The sequence below is a fragment of the Neurospora tetrasperma genome (genome assembly GCF_000213175.1).
Source record: "Neurospora tetrasperma FGSC 2508 unplaced genomic scaffold NEUTE1scaffold_5, whole genome shotgun sequence".
Classification (NCBI taxonomy): domain Eukaryota; kingdom Fungi; phylum Ascomycota; class Sordariomycetes; order Sordariales; family Sordariaceae; genus Neurospora; species Neurospora tetrasperma.
In genome coordinates this window covers 52,039-73,470 of record NW_009799103.1, presented here as the reverse complement: position 1 = coordinate 73,470, position 21,432 = coordinate 52,039, and the positions used below count along the sequence as shown (strand labels likewise).

Below are 21,432 nucleotides of genomic sequence, written 5' to 3'. Positions count from 1 at the left end.
GCTGTTTTGAAGGCCTATGGTGGTGGAGTGTTAGTGGTTGGCGATGGATATAAGGAGCACGGATGAAAGAAGGGATTACGGTACCCATGGTGATGTGGTATTTGGGCTTGAAGGGGCGGAGCTTCAGCGGCTCAGTCGTTTTCCAGTCAAAGTCCGGCAAGGGAACAATGGTTGCTTCGTCGGTTTTCTCATTTTGTTGATCGCCGGTGCTGCCGTGAAGGAATGGTGCTTTCTCCTCGACAGACGGCGATGAGGTGGCACATCTCTGACGGGAACGGAGCCACAGATGAGCTCCTACGGCCAGGACAACGAGGAATAAGACGGTAAAGCCGGTCAATGACGTGGTGATCATTGCAAAAATGAGTGAACGACTCGATTCCTCAAGGTAGGTGTTGTTGATGTTGGCCTCTTCACATACAGAAAGAGTCATTATAAATTCTGTATTCATTCTTGATAACATTGCTGATAACAAAGGTTCCACTTGTCAGTGACGTACCTGAGGGGTACGGGGAATTATTACCCGTTATTTACTAGTGGACGATAAGGTCAAACAATGCGAAGCCGGCCAGTCCAGTCCCTGTCGTGAACCACTACACCACACCAGTTCGCCAAGTTCAGCCAGTTAGTGCACCGACGACAAATCACCGATAGCCGACCTCGGTACCTCTAATGATAGTTGGAAACGCACGACATGTCATCAAATTTCTTTTATTTGCTTGAAATGTTATAGTGGTATCAATATTGGGAGCGTAACACATGAGGACATGACCGAAGGAACGACAGGAAAGAGATATCATAATCCGTCCATCCAAACCACATGACAATCTCCAAGACCGGCCAACAACGCACCAACCAAACCGAACCGTCCCCTGTCTATCTAAGCATTAGGAGCATTCACATGGCTCAGTCCCTTCTTTTCATCCAACTCGGCTCCTGTAGCAGTAGAGGTGATAGTTCCTGTCTCCTTTGCCCTTCTCTCCTCCTCTGCCCTCCTCTCCTTCTCCGCCTCCTTGATCCGATCAAACTCATAAAGTGGCTCCAGCTTCGCATTCCTCTGCCAAAACACCCATCTCTTGATGAACCACGGCAGCGCCTTGGTGCACTGGTACGACATGAACTTGCTCGTCTTCACAGCAAAGACATAATCCAACTCCTCGAGCGTCTTCTGCTTCGTCTCCGGCACGACCAAGAAGATGGCAATAAACGCCACCAGGTTGAAGCCCGCGTAAAGACCAAAGGCGCCGACGGTGCCGAGAGAGTCAAGCAAGAAGGGGAAGGTAATACCCAAAACAGATGCCCAGAAGAGACAGGTGGCAACGGCAAAGCCCATGCCTACTTCTCTGTGAGAGAGGGGGAAGACTTCGGCCGAGTAGGTGAAGGGGACAGGACCTTCACCGGGGGAGTAGAACGCGGCGAAGAGGAAGACGAATAAGGCGACAAGCGCGGTCCGGGCGGTACCCATGTCGAGCAAGGTGAAGAGGCCGGCTGCTAGCAGGGTCCACATCATTTGCGGGAAGGTAAAGAGAAGTAGAGAGCGCCGGCCAAAGGTGTCGATGGTCCAGAAGGCGGGGAAGGCGAAGAGCCAGTTGACTAGACCGAAGCCGAAGGACGAAAGCAGGGCTTGGAATTCGGTGGAGCCGGAATCCTTAAAGATGGTGGTGCTGTAAAAGGCAATGATGTTGATTCCGCACATCTGTTGGGCAATCATGACGGTGAAAGCGGCGAGGGTGGCGCGGCGAACACGAGGGACGGTGAAGAGCTCAACGAAGCGCTTGGCATAGTTGGAGCCGGCGAGGAGCTGGTGCTCAACTTCCAATTGCGAGTGGATGTAGAACATGTCCCGGGCAACTTGGATAGGGTGGTTGCGCAGCTTGACCATGGATTTCCAGGCTTCTGGGTAGCGGCCCTTCTTCATGTACCAGCGCGGGGACTCGGGGCAAAGATAGATGAGCAGAAGCAGGGGTACGGCGGGGATGAAGGGGGCACCGAGCATGAGGCGCCAGTTGACGTTGGAGCTGGCGTTGAAGACGGCAAGGTTAAAAGCAGTTCCCAAGAAGATGCCGAAGGCTGTCCACATTTCTGGAAAGGTCTGGTGTTAGCATCTTTCACCAATTGTGCCAAGGGAGCTGTAGTAAGGAACACTTGGGAGTACTCACGCCATGACATAACCAGCGCACCTCGAATAGCAGCAGGCGAGTTTTCCGCGGCATAAATCGGCACCGTTGATGCCTTTACACCCATACCGATACCCATCAGCAGACGGCAGGCCAGTTGCTGGGGCCATGTGTGACAGAAAGCAGAACCGATGACGGGCCAGATACAGAAGTGAGCAGAGACAAAGATTACACCACGACGACCGATCCAGTTGTTGATGGGATCAGAAAGCCAGCAACCGATGAATCTGTTTAATGTTAGTCAGTACCTAGGTATTGAACCGACCACTGCAGGAAATCACCGTGTCTGTTGAACGTGGAAAACAAGAAGAAGAGAAAACTTACGCGCTCCCAATATAAGGCCCAGCATTGATCAATCCGACAAGCAACTTCTCCCTCGCAGTGTCCCCTCCGATACCGTAATAGTTGGGGAAGAAGATATTCGCGCCATTCGTGCCCGTCTGATCCCAACCTTGGACAGCAGCACCGATCGAGCAAGTCGCAATCGTCAGGAACAGTCTTGCCGGCAGCCGCCACTTGTGTTCGACCTCCTTCAAAAGTACTGCCTTCTCCTCATCATCCAAGGCTTCCGGGCCCGAGATGGACGCATAGTTGTCCGGGGATTGGGCGATGAGTGCTCCCTTACGGAAGAGAGGGAGGTGCTCGGTTAGGTTCTTTTCGGCGCAAAAGGTCTCGACGCGTGACAGGAGCTCGACGCGGGAAAGGCCTTCGAGCGGGTTCTTGAGCTTGGCTTCGAGGTTAACGTTGGCTTCGAGGTTGGACGAGGTTTGTTCAATGTGCGAGCCGGTGACACCCTTGGGTTCTCTGGGTGGGTGTTAGTAAAACAGGTCTTCTTGAGAGAACTTGAGGAGACTTGTGGAACTAAAGACTTACCCGGCAGTGCCGCTACTGTCCAGGTCTGGATTGTGGCCCATGGTCAAGGTGAACGCTTGGTCACTTACACCAAGCAAGCCCCTAGAGTGTATCAACTTTCTGGGAAGCAGGTGTCGGGGAGAAAGGGAATGATGAAGGAGAAAGAGACACGGGGATAACACAGGCGACGAGGACGGAACACCAAATCCGGGGTACCGGGGGAAGATATACGTTTTTTTCCTCCTCAGTCCCCATCACCCCCAGTCCCCGGATTCCAACACCAGCCTTTCAATGTAAGGTCCGGGCTTTCCATGGTTCCCCAATATTGGCCTCCATCTTTTTTTGCTCGCCATGGATCTCACTCAGCGTGCTTTGTAGTGCACTGTGTAGGCTCGGGCCAGACCAAGACGGCTTCAGGAAGGGATCATCGGTACGTACTCGGCAAACCAATTGGAGGGCATTCGAGACACTGTACGAGTACGACTTGGGGGAGCAGTCCTCCTCACTCCCGTTGGAGGTTGTACCACACCCACAACACGGGATGGGCTCACGAGTGGTCCAGTCGTTCTTGGACCGTCCGGCTATGTTTAACCACACATGGTAACCCGTAATGTAACGTAGTCCTGACTGTGGACTGTGTAGGTAAGACTGCCGCTGAGAAGGGAATGCAGTCCGCTTGGCTGGTCTATTGACAGACTGACCTTCAATGTTCTTGGCTGGCCTGATTCTTTCCGACCCCTGATCAACTTTTCCGAGTCTTTGCTTGTTAGGTAAAAGTCGTCTTTGCCTGCCAGTGACTGCCTTGTTCTCCGTCCCGGCATGGGATGTCGTCGATCTTGACCGGCTTCAGCGATTGGGTTGCCAGCGTGTGGAGCCTTTGGCGCAGGCCACAGCGGCCGACCCCAGCTTTTCGGGGGTTTATATGCGGGGGACGGGGGGGAAGGGTGGTATTTGCTTTGTGGAGAGGTGGAGAGATGCTGGGGAATCCCAAAGAACCAAGCCATATGGTACTCCACACTTTACTGTTCCCCTTCGGCTTTCGACCTTTTGTTGGGCCGAAGGTTGATTCACTTTCTGTACCGACATGTTTTCTTTTTGGGGGTCTGCTTACCTTTTTGAATTGGAGACACTGGAGTTTTGGTGGACTGGAAGTACTTGGTGAGAAAAAGAGTCAACATTGGCCAAAACAATGGTCGTACTTGCATGATTGGGGTCTTGGGGGTGTGTTACCCCTCACCTGTCATGCCGATTTCGATGAACGATGCTGGTTGACTGATGGCAACTGAACGAACGCCTCAACCGTCATTCGAGCAGTCCTCACATTGTCGATGTGTATGGTACTGTGTAGGCGAGTCAAGTTGAAGTTCGAATTCTGCTTTGATCTCGGACGTCTCTCCTTTTCCCCAGACAGACGGGATCCCAGAAGCCACGATCAACCCCCCGCCGTGGGGAGCCCGTCCCCTCGCGCATCAGGAACGTACAAGTCGACACTTCTCAAACAGTGTTCCAGTCCGAGTCCCTTCATGTCCTCCAAGTCCAGTTCCATCTCGATCTCCAAGGGAAAGAACCAGACCACGACCCAAGAGTTTGGTCTACAGGTCTCGCCCGTTCTAGAATTTGGGATTTGAAAGTTGGACTCGCCGTTGATCTCTTCGATCTTCGCCTTCAACTTGCCAAAGACTACTAAGAAATTTCAAGCAGAGTTGCAAAATTCCCAATCGAGCGCACCAGTCTTTGACCCCCATCTACCACCCCTTGAGCCCCTAGTGAAGAATCTACACTATTTTTACTCCCTTCCTCGTTTGCGCCTGTTAGTCACATAATAACCCAACTTTGTGTTCCCCTCCTTCCCTCCCCTTTTGGGTGTTCTCGTCCGTCACTTGCCATGACGCTTGCGCACCTCGAAACGGAAGCGCACACAACCAACAACCTACCTACCCCCAAACCACTAGCCCCCAATCAACTCGATCCCGATCCCACACGGCGCAAAAACCATTGCCGTTGCCTTCCTCTTTGGTCTACTTCTGACAAGCGTACTGTGTAGTAGACACTTGGCTTTGCTTGCATTGCGGCGACAACGCAGTTTGAAGGACGGCGTCATGAATTTCCCAACCATCAAAAACACAAAGAGGAGTACTCAGACACGGCGATTGCACACGACCAACAACGCCTTGGCTGACGACGGTGGCAGTCGCAGCAGGCGAATCCTTTGTTTTGGAAATTGCAAAAGCCCTGAATCTTTCTCACGTGCAACCGTGCAAGAAGCAGTCAGTCAGGGTCCTTGGGGTCCTCAATGTCATCTTTTTTTCCCTCCTTCAGCTTCATATTCATGTTCTCGTGTGCTTTTGTATCTGTTCAAGCCATTGTCTTTCTGTCCTTGAGGTTCTGATCGCATATGTACCTACCTACAAACAGCCCTGGCAGCCTTATCGCAGCGATGTCACACCTTGATACACCTGAGTACAGTGTTGGGCAGGATTTAGTAGTGACCGTGGTGGTGGCGATCAACATGCAGCGATACTATTGTCCAAACTAGTAGTTACCTACTAGTGTAGTGTACCTCTAGGTGAAAAGTGACTGGTCAGTGAGTGGTCCGAATCCGAACAACGCAGTTGTCTTTTCTCCCAGATAAGACAGGGGCATTCCCTCCCGGCTGTCATCACGCCTGTCTCCCTCCCTTCGATTTCGATCCTCGAAGCACGCGATTGTGTACCTCCCCACCCCTCTTCCCTCCTCTTCCCCCCTCCCCCTCCAAGAACTATAAGATATATATACCATATATATATATATATATATATATAAAACAAGTAGAAAGCTCGATAAGAAGTAAACGCCAAGAACCCAAATCACAAAACATCCTTCCCGGGTTTAAAGTGAATTTGTCAATATGCCGTTATAACCGCATTACGTGCCGCCCCTTGCTAAAAGAAGGGGTGGCCAAGCCTTGCTCATAGTGGTTGCGACACCCGACCCGTTACCGTCTCCCGTCTTTTACCGATCGGCAACTGAAGGAAAGGCGCCACGCCAACGGGCACCAACCTAAGCCCACCCTTTTCTACGTCTGGATGCCTGTCACGCCCGACGGACGACGGCTGAGGAACACGCCGTAAGACGATGCTACGTCGGGGGAGAGCTAATCCGAGATAGTCAAGGTACTACTGCAGTAAAGACTCTGTTTTTCTTTGGGGGTTTTGATATATTTGACAGTCAGAGAGGATGGAAACTTCAGATTTCGAGGCTGTAAGAGTTTTGGGGAAAGGTATCGACAGAATCAGTGCTGAAGTGTAGGTAGGTAGGCAAGGTACATGTACTACGTGGGTGCAAGGGGTAAGTGATCGTCTATTCATTCATCATATCAGTCCTGCACCACATCATGAAGAACAAGAAGAAGGGGAAGAAAAGGAAGGTGACTCAAATCCATCATCGCTCATGGTAAAGAATATGGCGCTATCTTTCTTGATGTCCAGAGAGGGAGCACGACTCAATGAGAACGCATAAAACGAAAGAGCCCAAGAGAGACAAAGACCGAAAGGGCAAGGAAGAAGACGGAAAGAAGAAGCGCGAAAATGAAAGGAAAGAGAGACCAGAAACCAGCCAAATGTCTATGTATAGCGAATTCGTCAAAAGCGAAAGAAGCTGGAAGTAGCAAGCAGTGTATGACAATGAAAAGAACTGAAATTGATCATGCCGTCATCCATCAGCTTGAATAAGCTGTAGTAGTGTGTAGGTAGGTAAGGTCTTGGACCAGACAAGAAAACAGAAGACAAAAAAAGAGACAACTTGAAGTAGCGAAAACGTCATCAACCGACAACCAACGGCAAACATACCCACTGCTGGCCAACAAAAACAACATCAACAACAGAACGGCAACAACGATACCACAACAAACGCTGACACACCACACACGCTCCCAGTATCATCCTCTCCGCTTGGCAAGGCGGCATCCATCTCTCCTTTGTATCCGAGAACAGCAATTAAATCCTCCAACGTCTCCTCCCCATCTCCCATCCTGTTTGTACCAATTTCCCCCCCGACGCCACAGTTTCAGAGTAGGTACTTGACTCTCTCCCATCGACTTCACATTCCCAAACATTCCCCGAACCCTCCGGATCCTCTTCACTTTTTTGAAAGACCTAATCCCTCCATTCCCTCGGCCAAGCTATCGGCAATAACAGTATTCTATTCCGCTGCCGAAGCACCAGCATGACTCGACCCAGCAACAGTAGTGGCACTAGCAGAAGCGCTAGGTCGTCCTCGTGTCGTCTGCGCAATAACTTCCCTGGCATAGAACTCTACCAGCATGGTGGCGTATGCTTCGAGGTCTTCGACAGGAACGGCCAGGCGGAAGTCGTTGAGAAGGAGAAATTGGAGCTCGAGGTGGTTGAGTTCTGGGAGGGGAAGGCCGCCGACCTGGATCGTTTTGTTAGTACCTGCTGGCTGGATGTTTGGACCCAGAAGAAAAGAGAGAAGAGGCGATGAAATAGAGGAGGGAGGGTAAAAGTGTTGATGAACGAATGGAAGGGAAGGGGAGTGGAGGCACAGGCAGGGGTAGCAGAGGGGAGAGAGGACGGAAGAAAGTGGAGAAGTGGATTGGGATAGGGGGAGGGGAGGAAAAAACGAAGGGAGGGAAAAAGGGGAAAGTAAACATACCTTAGCATAACGCGAGTTAGTATAAAACACATCGCTAAAGAACTTGCTCGCGCACGTCACTCCAGCGATGATCAACCTGTGAATGTTGAAGCTGTCCACGACAAAATACGTCGCCTGCTCATCCTCCTCTTCCTGTTCCCTTGTCCTCCTGCTCCCACCACCCTGCCTTGGCTCATCCGGCATCTCTTCGTCGTCATCGTCGGCCAAGTCCGAGTCTGTCTCGTCGCTATCATGTCTCTTGTCATCATCAGGCGAATCCCGCATAGGGACATCTGGATCATCTGCCGTCCCCTTTTCGTAACCCGCCGTCGCAGCAGCTTGCTTCTCCCTTTCCTGTCGGGCACGCTGCTCCTCGTGGCGTCTTCTTCTCCGCTCCTCTTCGCTTTTCATCACCATATCGTTAACTCTTTCCGTCATGCGGTCAAAGTAGACCAGCAGTGACAAAAACACCTCATATGTGGTGGGGCAGTATTTGTGGATGCGGGTGAGGTAGCTGAGAATGGTGATGGCCGGCACGTTCTTACCGTGGAAGGCGAGGACAGAAGAGGAAAGGGGGGACATGTGTCCGCTGCTGCTGCTGTGTCCGACCTCCCTACTGCTCCCTGCGCCATTCCCAGTTCCTGGCCCTCCGCTACTGCTCCCATTCCGGCCTCGGCCCCCGCTACTCTCCTCGCCTTCCTTCTCTCGTCGTTGTCGCTCCTCTTGGTGTCTCGCCTGCGCCTCCGCCTGCCTCATATGCACCTGATTCCTCTGCAATGCGTCATGCTGTAAGTCGTTTGTAGTCGTGATCTTGGTCAAAAGCGCCGCCACCATTTCGATGATATCCGAGATGGGCATCCCGCTGATTTCGTAGCGCATTTGTTGGAGCGAGGGGTCGTCGGTAAGCATGCCATTGCCAGTTCCGGAAGAGGCAGAGAGCGGGTGGCCATCTTGTGAAACGAGCGTTTGGATGTGGTGGAGGTCGCGGATCTTGATCACCTTGGGCTGGGGTGGAGGAGGGAGTTGGTGGGCTTGTTGGTAGTTGGGGACGCGAGCAGTGGGGGTGTTGGGTCGGTCATCGATTGGGAGATGGTTGTTGGACGGAACAGTGCGGTGGCTGTGCTGGACAGACGAGTTCCAACTGCGACCGTTGCTGTCGGCGTCCGGAGCCGGAGAGGGGATACCTCTCCCACCCCCAGAATGGTCGGCAGGCACTACGGTGGCTGCGGTGCTAGTAGATGAGGCGGTAGAAGACGAAGCCGAAGACGGGTCATGCGCCGATGTTGGGACCGTTTCGTGGACGCCATGCTGCTGTTGTTGCTGTTGTTGTTGTTGTTGTTGTTGTTGTTGTTGTCGGAGGGGTCTGTTTGGAGAAGCAGACGAAGGTGGGGAAGGGAAACGGGACGCGCCTCCGGTGAACTCTTGGTGGTGCTTTGCCTGTGCGTCATCGGTGCTTGGGGTGGACTCCATCCAGCCTTGAGGTTGCTGTTGCTGCGAAGAGGAAGCATATCGTGGAATTGGAGTCGTAGCGATTGCGGCGGCCTGCCTCCTAGGGCTCGGGGTCGGGCGAGACTGAGGGTTATGGATCGAGGTCGTTCTTGGGCGGGTGGCGGCCGCGGACGAGGTGGTCGTTGATGGCGAGGAGGAGGAGTGGGAGGGGCTTTGATAGTGGGACGAGGAGTGTTGAGGGTGCATCCTGTCGTGGAAGCGCGGAGTATCGGTAAAGACGTCACCCATTAGAGCAGCCATCCTGGCATTGTCTGCTGGTTGTCTCTTGTCTGTCTGTGTCTATCTGGCGTCTGGAAGTCTGGGTGTTTGCCTGTTGTCGCGGCGTCTATCGAAAACTGTCGTCGTATGATGGATGCTATTGCGGTCGGATGTTGGAGTAGAAGCGAAGTGGTATCGGAGGCGTTTACCGGGTCGTCATTTGTGGTACGGAACTGGCTGGCTGGTTGGAAGAGTGGATGGATGGATGGATGGATGGTTGGATGGATGTCGAGGCTGCGGTCGGTGTCGATGCAAACAGAGTCAGTCACGGCGACTCTCATAAGTCCAATGACTGCGGGATTGATGCGATGGCGGGAGGTTGCAAACTGCAATCAAGACGGGACTTGTCGAAATTGGATGGTCCGTCGGGTTGGATTGCGGAAACACAGAGGATGAGGTAAGGTAGAGTACTAGTGTAGTGTAGGTAATTGCCAAGCTAGTAAGGTACTAATCGGTATCGGGACGGCATCAGGTCGAAACGCCCACCCCAGAGTGGGGGCTTCCTTCCCGGTGCCTAGGCTTCAGCTTTGGTGGGCACTGCCGCCGGGGGCGTCGCTACGGGGTCGCTACGGGGCTGTGTCTGGCTGTACGCGGGACGGATGGTAGCGTAGTGTATTGTAACTGAATATTACGCGAACTGAGAGAGGTATACAACAGTGGATCATTATTACTAGTCCTCAGCTGAACTTCCTAGGTAGGCGTAACTTTGATCCATGCCCCCTTCAGGTCCTCGGGATAAAACACCAACCACAAAAGCGGAACGTCAACACGTGGGCGCGCAAGTCGAGTAAACATTGAGAAAGAAGAGGAAACAACAGGAATACAACCACCAGACAGCCCATCTCGCGACATGACGCCCTTCCACATCCATCCACAACTCTACGACCTCTACCTCAACAAAAGGAAAAACAAGGATGCGCCTATCCTCGTCAACGGTAATATCGTGCGCGTCATGCATGCTATGCTAGGTGCGTTGTACAACAAGCAGTGGAAGCACACACAAACGAATTCCGAGATTACTTGCCTATGTAGGTAGGTATGTGGTCCGTATCAACTTGACCATATCAGCCTTTTACAAAAAAACTGAACCAACCTCCCATTTTAAACCGATGACCGCTGACCGACATCCTGGTCACTCACCTTACTTGCTCGGCCCATCGCGCGTCAGTTGTCTTTGTTGTCTATCTTCTGTATGCCACTATGTCGCTGTTGACGCCATTGCCCTTCAGCCTATTAGATGCAAGGTCGGTTACGATGTAGCCCAACCCTGGGACGGGAGACCAGGCTGCCAGCAAACAATATATCCGCCTGTTCAAGGTAGAGGTAGGTAGGATATGCTTGCCTGCCACGTCCAGCGCCGTGGATGGCTTGAAGGGCGTCTTAGTTGGTAGGAGCTGTATAGATGGCTCTCTTAGATGAAAAGAGACGTGAGATCGAAGAGTTGAAGCGTGTAATTTTACGATAAGCTGGCGTTTACAGGTACTGGGTACCTGTAAGAACGGAAGCCTCGACCACAAAACACATTACACCTAAGTTCATTAAAGTTCGAAGCTATATTGAAGCCGGTCTAGAATGGCAGAGGTAAGACAGCAAGGAGGTATCCAAGTCCTCGTACCACAGCCAGAGGACGGCCACGCTTGCGACCGGTACTACTATATGTGAAGCCATCGATTGGTAATTTACGTATTCCACGTATTAACATCGTTACGTATCAATGGGAACATTGACGTATGAAGTGGGTTCTTCGTGTAACCGCGTTTGACGCAACAAACTCGCCGCCGACCTCGCTGATGAGCAGCAGACTTGGTATCGTTGGCGAGTGATGTGGCAATGGATCCTAGCAAAACTCCTCACTTTCACTCCGCTGGCGCTTATCGAGGCTACATATCTACTTTGATCTATTTGGCTTTCAAGAAGTAGAAGATGTGATGAACCCATAACGGCGGTAGCTTTTGCGTTAAAGAATGGCATCTTGACGTTATTGGCTCTACCCTTGTGTAACAACAACTATGACGCCAAACCATGGACACCTACCCATCGCCAACCTCCCGTCGGGTTCGCCACGCCTCATCCATAGTGGGGTATAGTAGCATAGCTGTGATAGATATATGCTACCTAATAATTACAGCACCTTATCCAAATACGAGAGGTCCCGCTTATGAACATGAATGAAGGCCAACTTATCCTCATGTTCCAGCTGTATCAGTTAAGCCTGCAGGAAACAGTGTTGTTTTTAGTCTTCCTGCCATCCAGACCATGGTCTAACGTCTTGTCTTCTTATGTATCATTTCGTATTAACACACCTTCTCTGGTGTACTTTCTTGGCTGAAGGCTGAGGCTGGACCTTTGGCTCGTCTCCTGCTACATTTCATCCGCCCATTCGGGTTACAGATAGATGACCATCATTTCCACGAGCCCAACCAGCCCATTCTCCGAGATCCCATCACTGGTGCCTCACCTTGTAATCCGAATCCGGCAAATACAAATGCCTGTCGGCGCCCTTCTCCGTCAACACCACCATCCTGATGACACCTCCCGAGGAGCCATCCCACTTGATCGCCTCCTTGAGTGCCTCCTTGACAAACGCTACGGCTTCGGCTTCCTCCATTCCTTCCTTCCAGTTGGCGTCGCAGTAACCATAAATGTATGTGGAACCGGAACCACCGATCGAATACGGCTGCTTGTGCAGGGAGCCGCCGAGCGGAATGTTGTACACTTGACCACCGTGGCGGGCATCCCAGCCGGCAATAATGAGGCCGGCACTGTTGAAATCCAATAGTCAGCACGGAATCCGACCTGTGCATGATAAGAGAAGAGGAAGGGGGCGCAAGAGAGAGAGAGAGAAACGCAGCAAAGTGAGATGAAGGGAAGGGGGCCACCAAAAACATACGTCAACCTATCCTTGTTGGCATAAGCAATCTCCTGGAAGACAGCAGCCGCAATCTGTGTCGTCGGAGGCCTGCCGTTGACCATGTGGTACAATCCCAGCTGGTATTGCACAATGTCGGCGACGGCTTGTGTATCGGCGGCGGATCCGGAGCGACAGCACCAGATGGTGTCGTGTACTTGGGTCAGCTTGTCCGTTACGCGGTTGGCGATGTAGGCGCCTGTGGTTGTGCGGGAGTCGGCTCCTGTTCAAGGTGTCAGCCTGCGATCGACGATTCTGTCTCCGGAATCCAAGGGTGTGTAGTGTTGTTGGCTGGAAGACACTAACCGAGAATAACACCGTCCTTGAATGTGACCGCCATACTGTATTTATATTAGGCTCGTTAGACACCGCTGCTGCTTCGCTTGTGGATACCCGGGATCCTGTCGTATCGTCGAGAGGCTCGATGTCGTTAGGGAGGGATAGAAGGTCGGGGGAAGCTTACATCGAGGTACCCAAACTATTAGCAGACAAGAAAGTTAGCTGACTGCTTCATTTGTTCATGCGCATCGCTTGCGACTATATGATAGGTGGGATTGGAACTAGAACCATGGGCGCGCAGTGTGGTGTACTTACTTGACCTCACCCTTCTTCAACCTGTCCATATCGACATGGATGCCATCTGTAGGAGACAGTAGCGGTTAACATGTGTCGTCTGCGATCAACCACGGAGGGGGTACGGTGTTGACGGCAGGGGGTTGCGAGACTCGGAGAGAGTTGGTAGGTTGTTGACTTGTAGGCAGTGGTGACGCCGTGATGGTGATGACTTGATATGGAATGCGACGCCGAATGGAAGTTGGAGCTCACCTTCGCTGAGCACGCCCGACGTTCCAAATTCCATGATGACGGGGCTATCGAGTGGTTGTCGTTCTAACGTGATGCGCAATCAAGGTGTTGGACAGTCTCGTGAACAGTCGGTCGGACACTCGTCGTAGTGTAAATCGAGAGGACAAAGGCGTGGAGTTGTGGAATCGTTATGGTTTGTCAGTTCCCTTCAAGTTGTGTTGTTGTTCGTTGTACTATTGAAAGGAAGCTCCAACGAACGCTGGGTGAACCTCGAAGGCGGCGAAGGCGGGCCCATCAGAAGGCGGGACGGCCAGTTGAGTGGACGGGAAGCTCAGGCCCCCTCAGCTCAAGGCAGCTCCAAACACGCGTGTTGCAGACGGCGGGCTTGGCTTGGCTTTCACTCAAGTGGATCACGTGCGATAGCCGGCCGCCATGAGCTGGAAGCCGGCTGGAAGTGGAAGCCGCCTCGAGGTGGGTAGGTCCGGGTCGTATCGATTGTTCTTATCTTATCAGTCTCTTTCACGCGATTCGACTCCATCTGATAACGTCATCGTCGGGCTCTCTGCAATGGAGCGATATTCTCTAACCGGGGTTTATGTATATACGGCAGCGTAACCAATGAGACAACAAAGGAAGGGAATTGCCTTGCCATTGTCTTTCGTTGACCAACCACGGCACAGAGGTAATTACCTATCAATACAAATGACCAATGCTCAATATCTCAACGGCTTTGTTCGCAAAGGGCCCTGGAGCTGGCGGCGGTATAGGAGCAGGCAAATCCATGTCTTTGACAACTTCATTTCGACAGCGCCTTGGAATCTGAACCCCCCTTGGGTCGAGTTCGTCCGAATTGCGACAGGACACCAGTCGATATCGGTGTTACGACTGCAATATCCAAGACATTTCCGGCTCTACTCAATGGGCATACCGGCACAAGCCGCCCAAGGCCACTTGATGTCCATGCGTGATTCTCACCTCCCTACAAGTGCAGATTAACTTTTCCTCCTATTCAACCCTCAATCCATCTTGAGATCTCCTCCCTTCTTTGTCTCTGTTTTGACCTCTGCCCCAGCGCCAGCTTCCCCCGCCTTTTTGGCACCCTCATCCCCACAGCCACAATCATAGAAATCCCCAATCTTGTTACAGTCAAATTGCTCTTTCTTGAGGCGCTTGTTGACCTCATTATGGACAAAGCAGGCCCATCCGGCCGCCGCGTTGCGCCCGCTCGTTTGCGGTGGATACTTCTTTAGCAGCTTCTGGAAGTGCGATGCGCAGTCGCCACAGGGGTAGAGGCGCGCGAACAGCTGGATGTAGGTTTTCAAAGCCAACGATTCTTCGGCGGTCGGGGTCTCGGGGAAGCGCGCCATCATGGTGTGGAAGAGACGCCAGGAAGCGCGGCCTAGTTCTGCTCTGTAGTGGTTATTGTGGTTAGCGAAATGATGCCTGGCCAGAGGGGTATAGCGTGATGTATGGTGCGATGTAATGGACATGATAGACATACTTGGCCGTCGCATTCTCCAGCTTGGGCGCGATAGAGCCGCCCTTGAGGATGTTATCCGATATGCCAAACGCGGACTTGCTGCCGCCATCGCCACTGGCACTCTTGTGATCTCCGCTGCCGCTACTTCCGCCTAAATCGAGAGTCTCTGCATGCTGTACCACCCCCGAGGAGCCACTCGAGGAGAGCATGTAGGTCGTAAACACAAAGAGAATGACGCCGACGACGAGCATCAGCGTAATGTGCGGCCTTCGCGCCATGATGATGGTAAATCGAATCGATTAGGCTAGTCCCTGTGGAAGTCTTTCTCGCGCCCGGTTGACTTGGTTCGACTTTGTTCTTTTGTCTGAACGTATTTGGTTCTTGTGGCCGGTGATTTCAGGATCCTGCCTGTTTCGCGTGTGGTTGTGAGGATCCGAGCGCACCTTGTTGTAGAGATTAGGTGATGGTATCGTGGGCGTTCAATGAGACTGCGCGCGCAACTACCTCGAGGTCATATTTGTGGCAAGCGGGTAGTAAATATCGCTGTGGAGTAGAAAAGAGTAGGGCAAAGGAGACTTCGCATCAAGAGGATGAATGGACTCGCTGATGATGATCCCCTGAATTGTGGTTCGAGAAACGAACCCTTTGAGTTGGCGGAATTGGATGCGCCGATTGGACTTGAAGCGAGAGACCCCACGTCCGGTTTGGTTAGGTGGCATGCCCCTGGCAATCTCCCGTCAATCAGCGGAGGGTCGGGCCCAGCCGAGGCTGTGTCTTGGATTGTTTCAGGGGCAGTTGAGCCTGCTGACCCACTGGCCGGACAACCTAACGGGACCCGACCTACACGAGGGGAGTGGGCACGCCCGGGCGCTCTAGCCGGCGGGGCCCGGGGGTATCAAGTGGGGCGGCCCTTCTGCGATCGCGGTGAGGTGGAGAGACATTGAACTTCCATCCGTTAAAATATCCCCGCAGTTGACCACTGCAGTCAACATCACCTTCCATCAGATCATGTTTCCCTCGTCGGGAATGCCAACCTTGGCCCAATCACTACTTCTGGACATTTGATCTGCTCTTCAAAACTCCATCTTTCCATCTTCTCTTGCTACTGTACACTTAGACATCTGCTCCTATTTTGCTCTCATGGACTCCGTCTCGAGGACAACATCAACCACCACCACCGCGACACCGAAACATGACATGCTTTTTCCCTTTCGTCGTTCCACCTTAGAAAGGCCACATGCTTAAGTCCGTTCACATTCTCTACCCATCATCACAATTGAAGTGACAATACAATACGATCCAAGGCGGCAATACGATGCCCCGCACGCCGTTCTCTTCCCCTTCCCCCTCCTCCGCCATCACGACCAAATCCTCCCCCTCGATTCGCTCTCTGCTGGTACTAGTCGCCCTTGTCAATCTCGCCTGGAGTCTCTACCAGATCCCACTCAACCGTGTCATTGAACGCAGACTCTGCCGCGACTTCTATCTCGACGCCGACCCTTCGGCAATTGGCCATGATGGAAGCGTGCCCGAGGAGCTGTGCAAGCTGGACGGCATCCAGCAGGATCTGGGTAGCATGATGGGCCTCATGGAGACAGGCTGGGTTGCTGGCGACTTTGTCATGACCATCCCCCTCGTGTTGCTTGCTGACCGCTACGGCCACGCCCAAGTCCTGCGGCTCAACCTCGTGCCTCGCGTCATTGTGCTCTGCTGGACGCTTGCCGTCGGCTACTTCGACCACGCCCTTCCCCTGCCCGCCCTTGCCCTTGGCCCGCTCTCGTCAGTCCTCGGCGGAGACTGTGTCTTCAACTCGATTGTGTACTCGCTGGTCTCGTCGGCTACCCATGACGATGTGCAAAGAGCTACCTTCTTCGGCCAGGTGAATGCAGTCTCGGCCATATTCGCCGCCCAGCTTGGTCCTGCTCTGGCCTCTGGCACCATGAGCATACTGCTGTGGCTTCCTTTGTGTGCCGGCGTCGTCCTTCTTCTCGCCGCTGTGCCCGTCATCTCCGGTCTTCCCGCATCAAACACCGGCAGTCATAGACGCCAGCACGACCAAGAGTCGATAGCGCCCCTGCTACCGCAAGACCTCCCTTATCGTCCGGATCCCACGCTCAGCATCACAAGCTTCAAAGAGTCCGTCTCTGGTCGCATTTCGTCCGTCTTCAAGGTCATAACCAGCTACCCGCCCAACTTTACACTCCTGCTCGCTAGCTTCTTCTTTACCTCTCTGGCCAGCTCCGACACCAAGCTCATGGCCCAGTACATCTCTAAGCGATATGGGTGGAAGTTTACCTCGGTCGGCTACTTGCTATCGGGAAAGGCAGTCTTCAACTTTTTCCTTCTCTACCTTATTATCCCTACTATCTTGCGCCGGCGCCGATCCCAATCTTCTCCATTGTCTTCCTTTCAGTCCCGACGCCTCTCGGACCCGGACGTCTTCACGATTCAGGACCACAAGGTGGCCGATGGATACAACATCAGCTATGCTCAAACATGCCTTATCTTTTCTGTTCTGGGTGTCGTCGCTATAGCCATGGCTACGACGATTTGGACACTGGTACCGTCACTGCTGCTTTACGCCATGGGCATCGCACTCCCCATGTTTACGTACTCGCTACTCAAATCACCGTCGTTATTACCAGACCCCAGTGGGCCGGGGATGAGCGCGGCTGGTGATGCCACTGTTGTGGTTTCGGAAGCTCAGATTTTCTCAATCGTTATGCTGGTCAAAACGGTAGGCTTGCTGGTCGGAGCACCGACCATGGCTGCTTTATGGGTGCAAGGCGTCAAGGTCGGCGGGTGGGCGCTGGGTTTACCGTACTTTCTGAGCGCTGCTTATTATGCGCTTGCCATGCTCGTGGTGTCGAGGATAAAGCTTTGACCCGGCCAGTTTGCCAGGGATGCGTTGGAGCTTAGGTTCAAGACAAAGGATTCTTACCGTAGCTCCTCCCCCGAATGATGCCATGCTTGGACACAACAAATGACTACCCGCATCCGCGTCCGGAGTGCCTTTGTCCATGCCGCCTTAGGTACCCAGCACAGAGTTACTGGATCCGGGCATGCTTTGTTTACCCAGAGATCTCGCGACGAGCCAGAAGCCCCTTGGCTCATCCAGGCATAAGTACGCAGTTTCCCAGCGACTTGGTCGACGCATACGGTGTGAAAGTCACTCTGACTTTTTTTCAGCTTCTTCCGCGCACTTGTCTACATCGACTTCCTTCCTTTCGTCGCATACCCATCATGGCAAACCAACAATTACCTCCTCCGCGCCGTCGTGGGGATCATTTGTTCGAGCGATGGGGGGTTAAGCTACATGAGGACAGCAACGGCATTATCTCCTCTGGATTACTTCCCATGTTCCCGACTGTTGACGGACCGTACGGTCTCGCTGAAGACCTTTGGTGGACGCATAAGCGAGCGCTGCAGGAGGCGGCTACACACGCGCATCCGATGCCAAAGTCCATACCGAAGCCCTCGGGCGTGCAGCTGGACGAATTGTTCTGTACCGAACGGTGGCAGCAGGTCGCTCTTCACGGCCTCAGAACTTGGGAGCTTCCTTCCCTCAACCAAGGTATCATAGGGACAAGTTACTGGCAAGAGGTCTTTATGACGGACCTCTCAATCATGCAACTTTCCAATATCAGCGTCACAGTTGAGCAATTCCCGGACATTGATCTTATCCACGTTGACGAGAGCAAGTGGCACATAGCCTTCCGCCGCAGCCGGTGGTATGATTTGCGGGGTGTTGTGTTGGAAAAGGACGTCAACGGGCGCCCTACGAACACTCGAGATTGGAGTGTAGACGACAACGGCCTCTGGGGTGAACTGCGAGTCGCGATTGAAATGGCCAATAGGATGCTGCATCACGTCCTTTACGGCGACTGGATTTCTGCAATGCTGGAGGGATCCACGGATCCGATTCCGAATGTCCTACCACTCTCAGGAAATCGTATGCCCCAGCGGATGGTTTCGCCCGGGGAGGCTGGAATAGGGCTCAAGCAGCCCGACCAGCGGATCGCCAACCGAATATGGCACCAAATTGAGCTTCTATCACAGTGGATTATCTGGTCGTTTTTTGATCCGCGGGATTTGGACAAGTATGGGTCATCGGGCCAGCCGGGCGGTGTCACAGCCGGTTATTGCAGCTCAGCACAACTGCGAACGGTGATGGAGAAACCTCTTAATCCCAGCGCCCTTCCACACCCGCATGACCCCGAGGTGTTCACCGATATCAAAATCAACACTATGCTTCTCGAAGCGTTGCTTTCCATCTCAAATACTCCAGAGGAAGTTGCTTCCAAACACACCACACGACTCCAGTTAGCGCTCGTAGTAAGTATGATCCTGAGCGTCCCTGAAGCCCCTGGGGCATATAAATCAACCAAAGCTGACACGAGCTTGCTAGATAGTACACGAGTTTATGGCAAGTAGCATCACCTGTCTTCCTAGTTAATCTACTCCAGTCGTAGACTAACCCATGTTGCGTAGCATGCACTTCAGCAGGCAAGAGTCTATGTCAGTACTTGCTCAGGCGGGTGGCAATATGAACCGGTAAGTCGACTCATTGAACGTTACCATCCAAACGTACCTATTTAATTTGCTAATCCAGAAGTCTTCGATGTCACACAGTATTATAAAAATGAAGTTTCTGCAGAACTGGGTTGGTCACAGGAACAATCTCTTCTTGACGCTGTCACAATAATTGGACCTGTGAACGTCTTTGTGCCTGACAGCGACTTCCTCTCCCGGGCTGGCCCTGCGTTTACTATTGCACAATCATGGCTTGATGACCCGACAGTACGTGTAAAAGGTAAAGAACTACAGGAACTAGATGGTTCCTTGCGTGGTGCGCTGGATAGAGTTACCTCGCAGATGAGCCCCCTACCTACATACTGGTGTTCCCGGTTCCAGTCCCAGAGCTTTTGGGATTCTCATGTTGCTGTATACGGGAAAAGCGCGCTCAAAGCTGAACCAGTGGTGCGCACTAAGCAAAGGATCAGCAGGGGGAACCATGTGCGGATGTACCACGCCAGGGGACACGTGCAACCGTCGCTGTTGCGTCACCAACCGATAGTACCGAACCAGATGCAGAGGTTCCGGCTAGAGGAAGAGCAGACGTTCCAATACATGGAGTTCCGCAAAAAGCTGTGGAAAAGCCTACGGCCTTGGTACAAGCAGTCTTACCGGATCTGGCAGAAAACCCCGTACTCGTTTCTGCGCCTACGCCGACTGATTGACCAGTTCCGACAGGCGGTCCTTCAACGAAACCGTGCCGATGCGGAAGCCGCAGTCAAGGAATACAGCAGCTACCTCAATGAACTCGCCTTCGATCTGAGTACACCCTACAATTTGACCCCTGCCCCGCCCGGGACCGCACCCTTCTGGTTCTTCGAATTTCACCATCATCCGGCCCTGTGGCCCTTTTGCATGCTCGAAGTTATGATGCATGCGTCTCTTCCGTATGACTGGTCAATCTCAGTGGGGAAGAATGCAGCACCTCCATCCGCGCCGACAGCTACCACCAGCAAAGTATCCTTGCCCAACCGCTGGTTTCCGAGCCAGCACGCCCGGGCTGCCGGTGCCTTTTTCAAGTATCCATTGTTCTGGACTTCCCTGGACGAGCCTCCCAACGTCAGTTTGGCCAGGCCTGATGTCACTGACCCCAGCGAAATCTACCTGCCTATGGTCTGCAGAGAGTTCGCCAGGCCCCACGGGACATTAACATGGCCTTCACCCAAGAGCCTGACATCCCTTTACAAAGCTCGCTGGGACATGCTCTTTGCCACGGAGAATGAGAGAATCAAACAACCCATGAAGAAGTACCCCATCTCCAAGAGGTTGTGGCAGGCTCTCATGGACCAGTACAAGCAGCTTCTTAGGCAGAACCAACGCCTCGGTGAAAATAACAGCAACGGGCAGTGGTTAGACTTTGACTTTGTATTCCCCCCTTACGATGAGAATGATGAGTTTGTGGTTTTGGAGAAGTTCAGCAGGCCCATGTCATTCACGCGGTGGATAATGACGGGGTTTAGCGCCCCGGACTGGTTTCTGCAAGGCCATGCAGATCCTGACAAGCTGACAGTCATGTCCAAGCCAGCGCCTGCACCGGCGGACGCCCCCGAGGTGTACTTGCCCAGTGAGGATGAGGGGGATGGGGATGCGCCCGAGGTTTGGCAGCGTTGGTGGCCTGTTCACCCTTATGTGGATGTGGACATGGACGTGGACATGATGGACGGGTGATTTCGAGAGCTGAGCTGCACCACCGACCGGGTCGGGCATGTCATGTTCCGTCGAGGCTACAGGCTAGTAAGACGATCGGCCAGTGACTCGCGCAGGAAGGAACAAGACATAAAGAGATGCAGAAACACATGGAAGAAGAAGAGGAGGAAGGTTCCGGTAAAGTAGGTAAGGCGGGTGCACCGCATTCTTACAGCAATTTTGGATGTTCCTTGAATTTGTCTCTCTTCAGATTGTGGTATATTGGTGTCGTATGGTATTTTCGCTGTAGAATTTATGCTTTGTCAAAGAAGCAGGTCAGATATATAACCAAAGTTGCTTCACTGCTGTATTTCATGCTGTGCGAAGTTTGGTTACAGGAGAGTTTGGCGGGAGATTCTTCGGTTTCATGTTCTGGTTAAAGGTCCGACCTTAATAGGGATTATCCCAGCACTGCTAGTCAACAACTAATGTCGGGTTAGCCCGTATAGCTCAGTGGTAGAGCGCATCACTCGTAAGCTTCCTTTGGAAAGTGCAACTACGATATGATGAGGTCCGCGGTTCAATCCCGCGTGGGGGCATTTCTTTTTTCAACCTTT

At 52.8% G+C, this 21,432-nt stretch overlaps 7 protein-coding genes across 7 annotated transcripts; 2 read left to right on the top strand and 5 right to left on the bottom strand.

The window, feature by feature from the left end:
- Positions 1-695: 695 nt before the first annotated feature.
- On the bottom strand, positions 696-3,157 carry NEUTE1DRAFT_66316 (uncharacterized protein; the record flags this gene model as incomplete). The annotated part of the gene is made up of 4 exons (XM_009854563.1): positions 696-2,079; positions 2,157-2,401; positions 2,499-2,978; positions 3,048-3,157. 4 exons carry the CDS (start codon positions 3,086-3,088, stop codon positions 878-880), a joined length of 1,968 nt encoding a protein of 655 aa, XP_009852865.1.
- A 3,263-nt stretch (positions 3,158-6,420) lies between these two features.
- Positions 6,421-6,710, top strand: NEUTE1DRAFT_117623 (uncharacterized protein; the record flags this gene model as incomplete). The annotated part of the gene is made up of 1 exon (XM_009854562.1): positions 6,421-6,710. The coding sequence occupies one exon, from the start codon at positions 6,511-6,513 to the stop codon at positions 6,670-6,672; it is 162 nt and encodes a 53-aa protein (XP_009852864.1).
- Positions 6,711-6,878: 168 nt separating this feature from the next.
- Positions 6,879-7,034, bottom strand: NEUTE1DRAFT_102445 (uncharacterized protein; the record flags this gene model as incomplete). Its single annotated transcript, XM_009854561.1, has 1 exon — positions 6,879-7,034. One exon carries the CDS (start codon positions 7,032-7,034, stop codon positions 6,879-6,881), a length of 156 nt encoding a protein of 51 aa, XP_009852863.1.
- Positions 7,035-7,131: 97 nt separating this feature from the next.
- On the bottom strand, positions 7,132-9,494 carry NEUTE1DRAFT_130896 (uncharacterized protein; the record flags this gene model as incomplete). The annotated part of the gene is made up of 2 exons (XM_009854560.1): positions 7,132-7,436; positions 7,677-9,494. The coding sequence occupies 2 exons, from the start codon at positions 9,402-9,404 to the stop codon at positions 7,206-7,208; spliced, it is 1,959 nt and encodes a 652-aa protein (XP_009852862.1).
- Positions 9,495-11,524: 2,030 nt separating this feature from the next.
- On the bottom strand, positions 11,525-13,386 carry NEUTE1DRAFT_66314 (proteasome component PRE3 precursor; the record flags this gene model as incomplete). The annotated part of the gene is made up of 6 exons (XM_009854559.1): positions 11,525-12,184; positions 12,313-12,553; positions 12,637-12,671; positions 12,794-12,808; positions 12,925-12,970; positions 13,156-13,386. The coding sequence occupies 6 exons, from the start codon at positions 13,187-13,189 to the stop codon at positions 11,866-11,868; spliced, it is 690 nt and encodes a 229-aa protein (XP_009852861.1).
- Positions 13,387-13,890: 504 nt separating this feature from the next.
- On the bottom strand, positions 13,891-15,086 carry NEUTE1DRAFT_147635 (uncharacterized protein; the record flags this gene model as incomplete). The annotated part of the gene is made up of 2 exons (XM_009854558.1): positions 13,891-14,544; positions 14,636-15,086. The coding sequence occupies 2 exons, from the start codon at positions 14,890-14,892 to the stop codon at positions 14,151-14,153; spliced, it is 651 nt and encodes a 216-aa protein (XP_009852860.1).
- A 741-nt stretch (positions 15,087-15,827) lies between these two features.
- On the top strand, positions 15,828-21,311 carry NEUTE1DRAFT_66306 (uncharacterized protein; the record flags this gene model as incomplete). Its single annotated transcript, XM_009854557.1, has 6 exons — positions 15,828-17,351; positions 17,804-18,949; positions 19,023-19,040; positions 19,106-19,168; positions 19,289-19,414; positions 19,529-21,311. 6 exons carry the CDS (start codon positions 15,930-15,932, stop codon positions 20,855-20,857), a joined length of 4,104 nt encoding a protein of 1,367 aa, XP_009852859.1.
- Between the last annotated feature and the right edge of the window lie 121 nt (positions 21,312-21,432).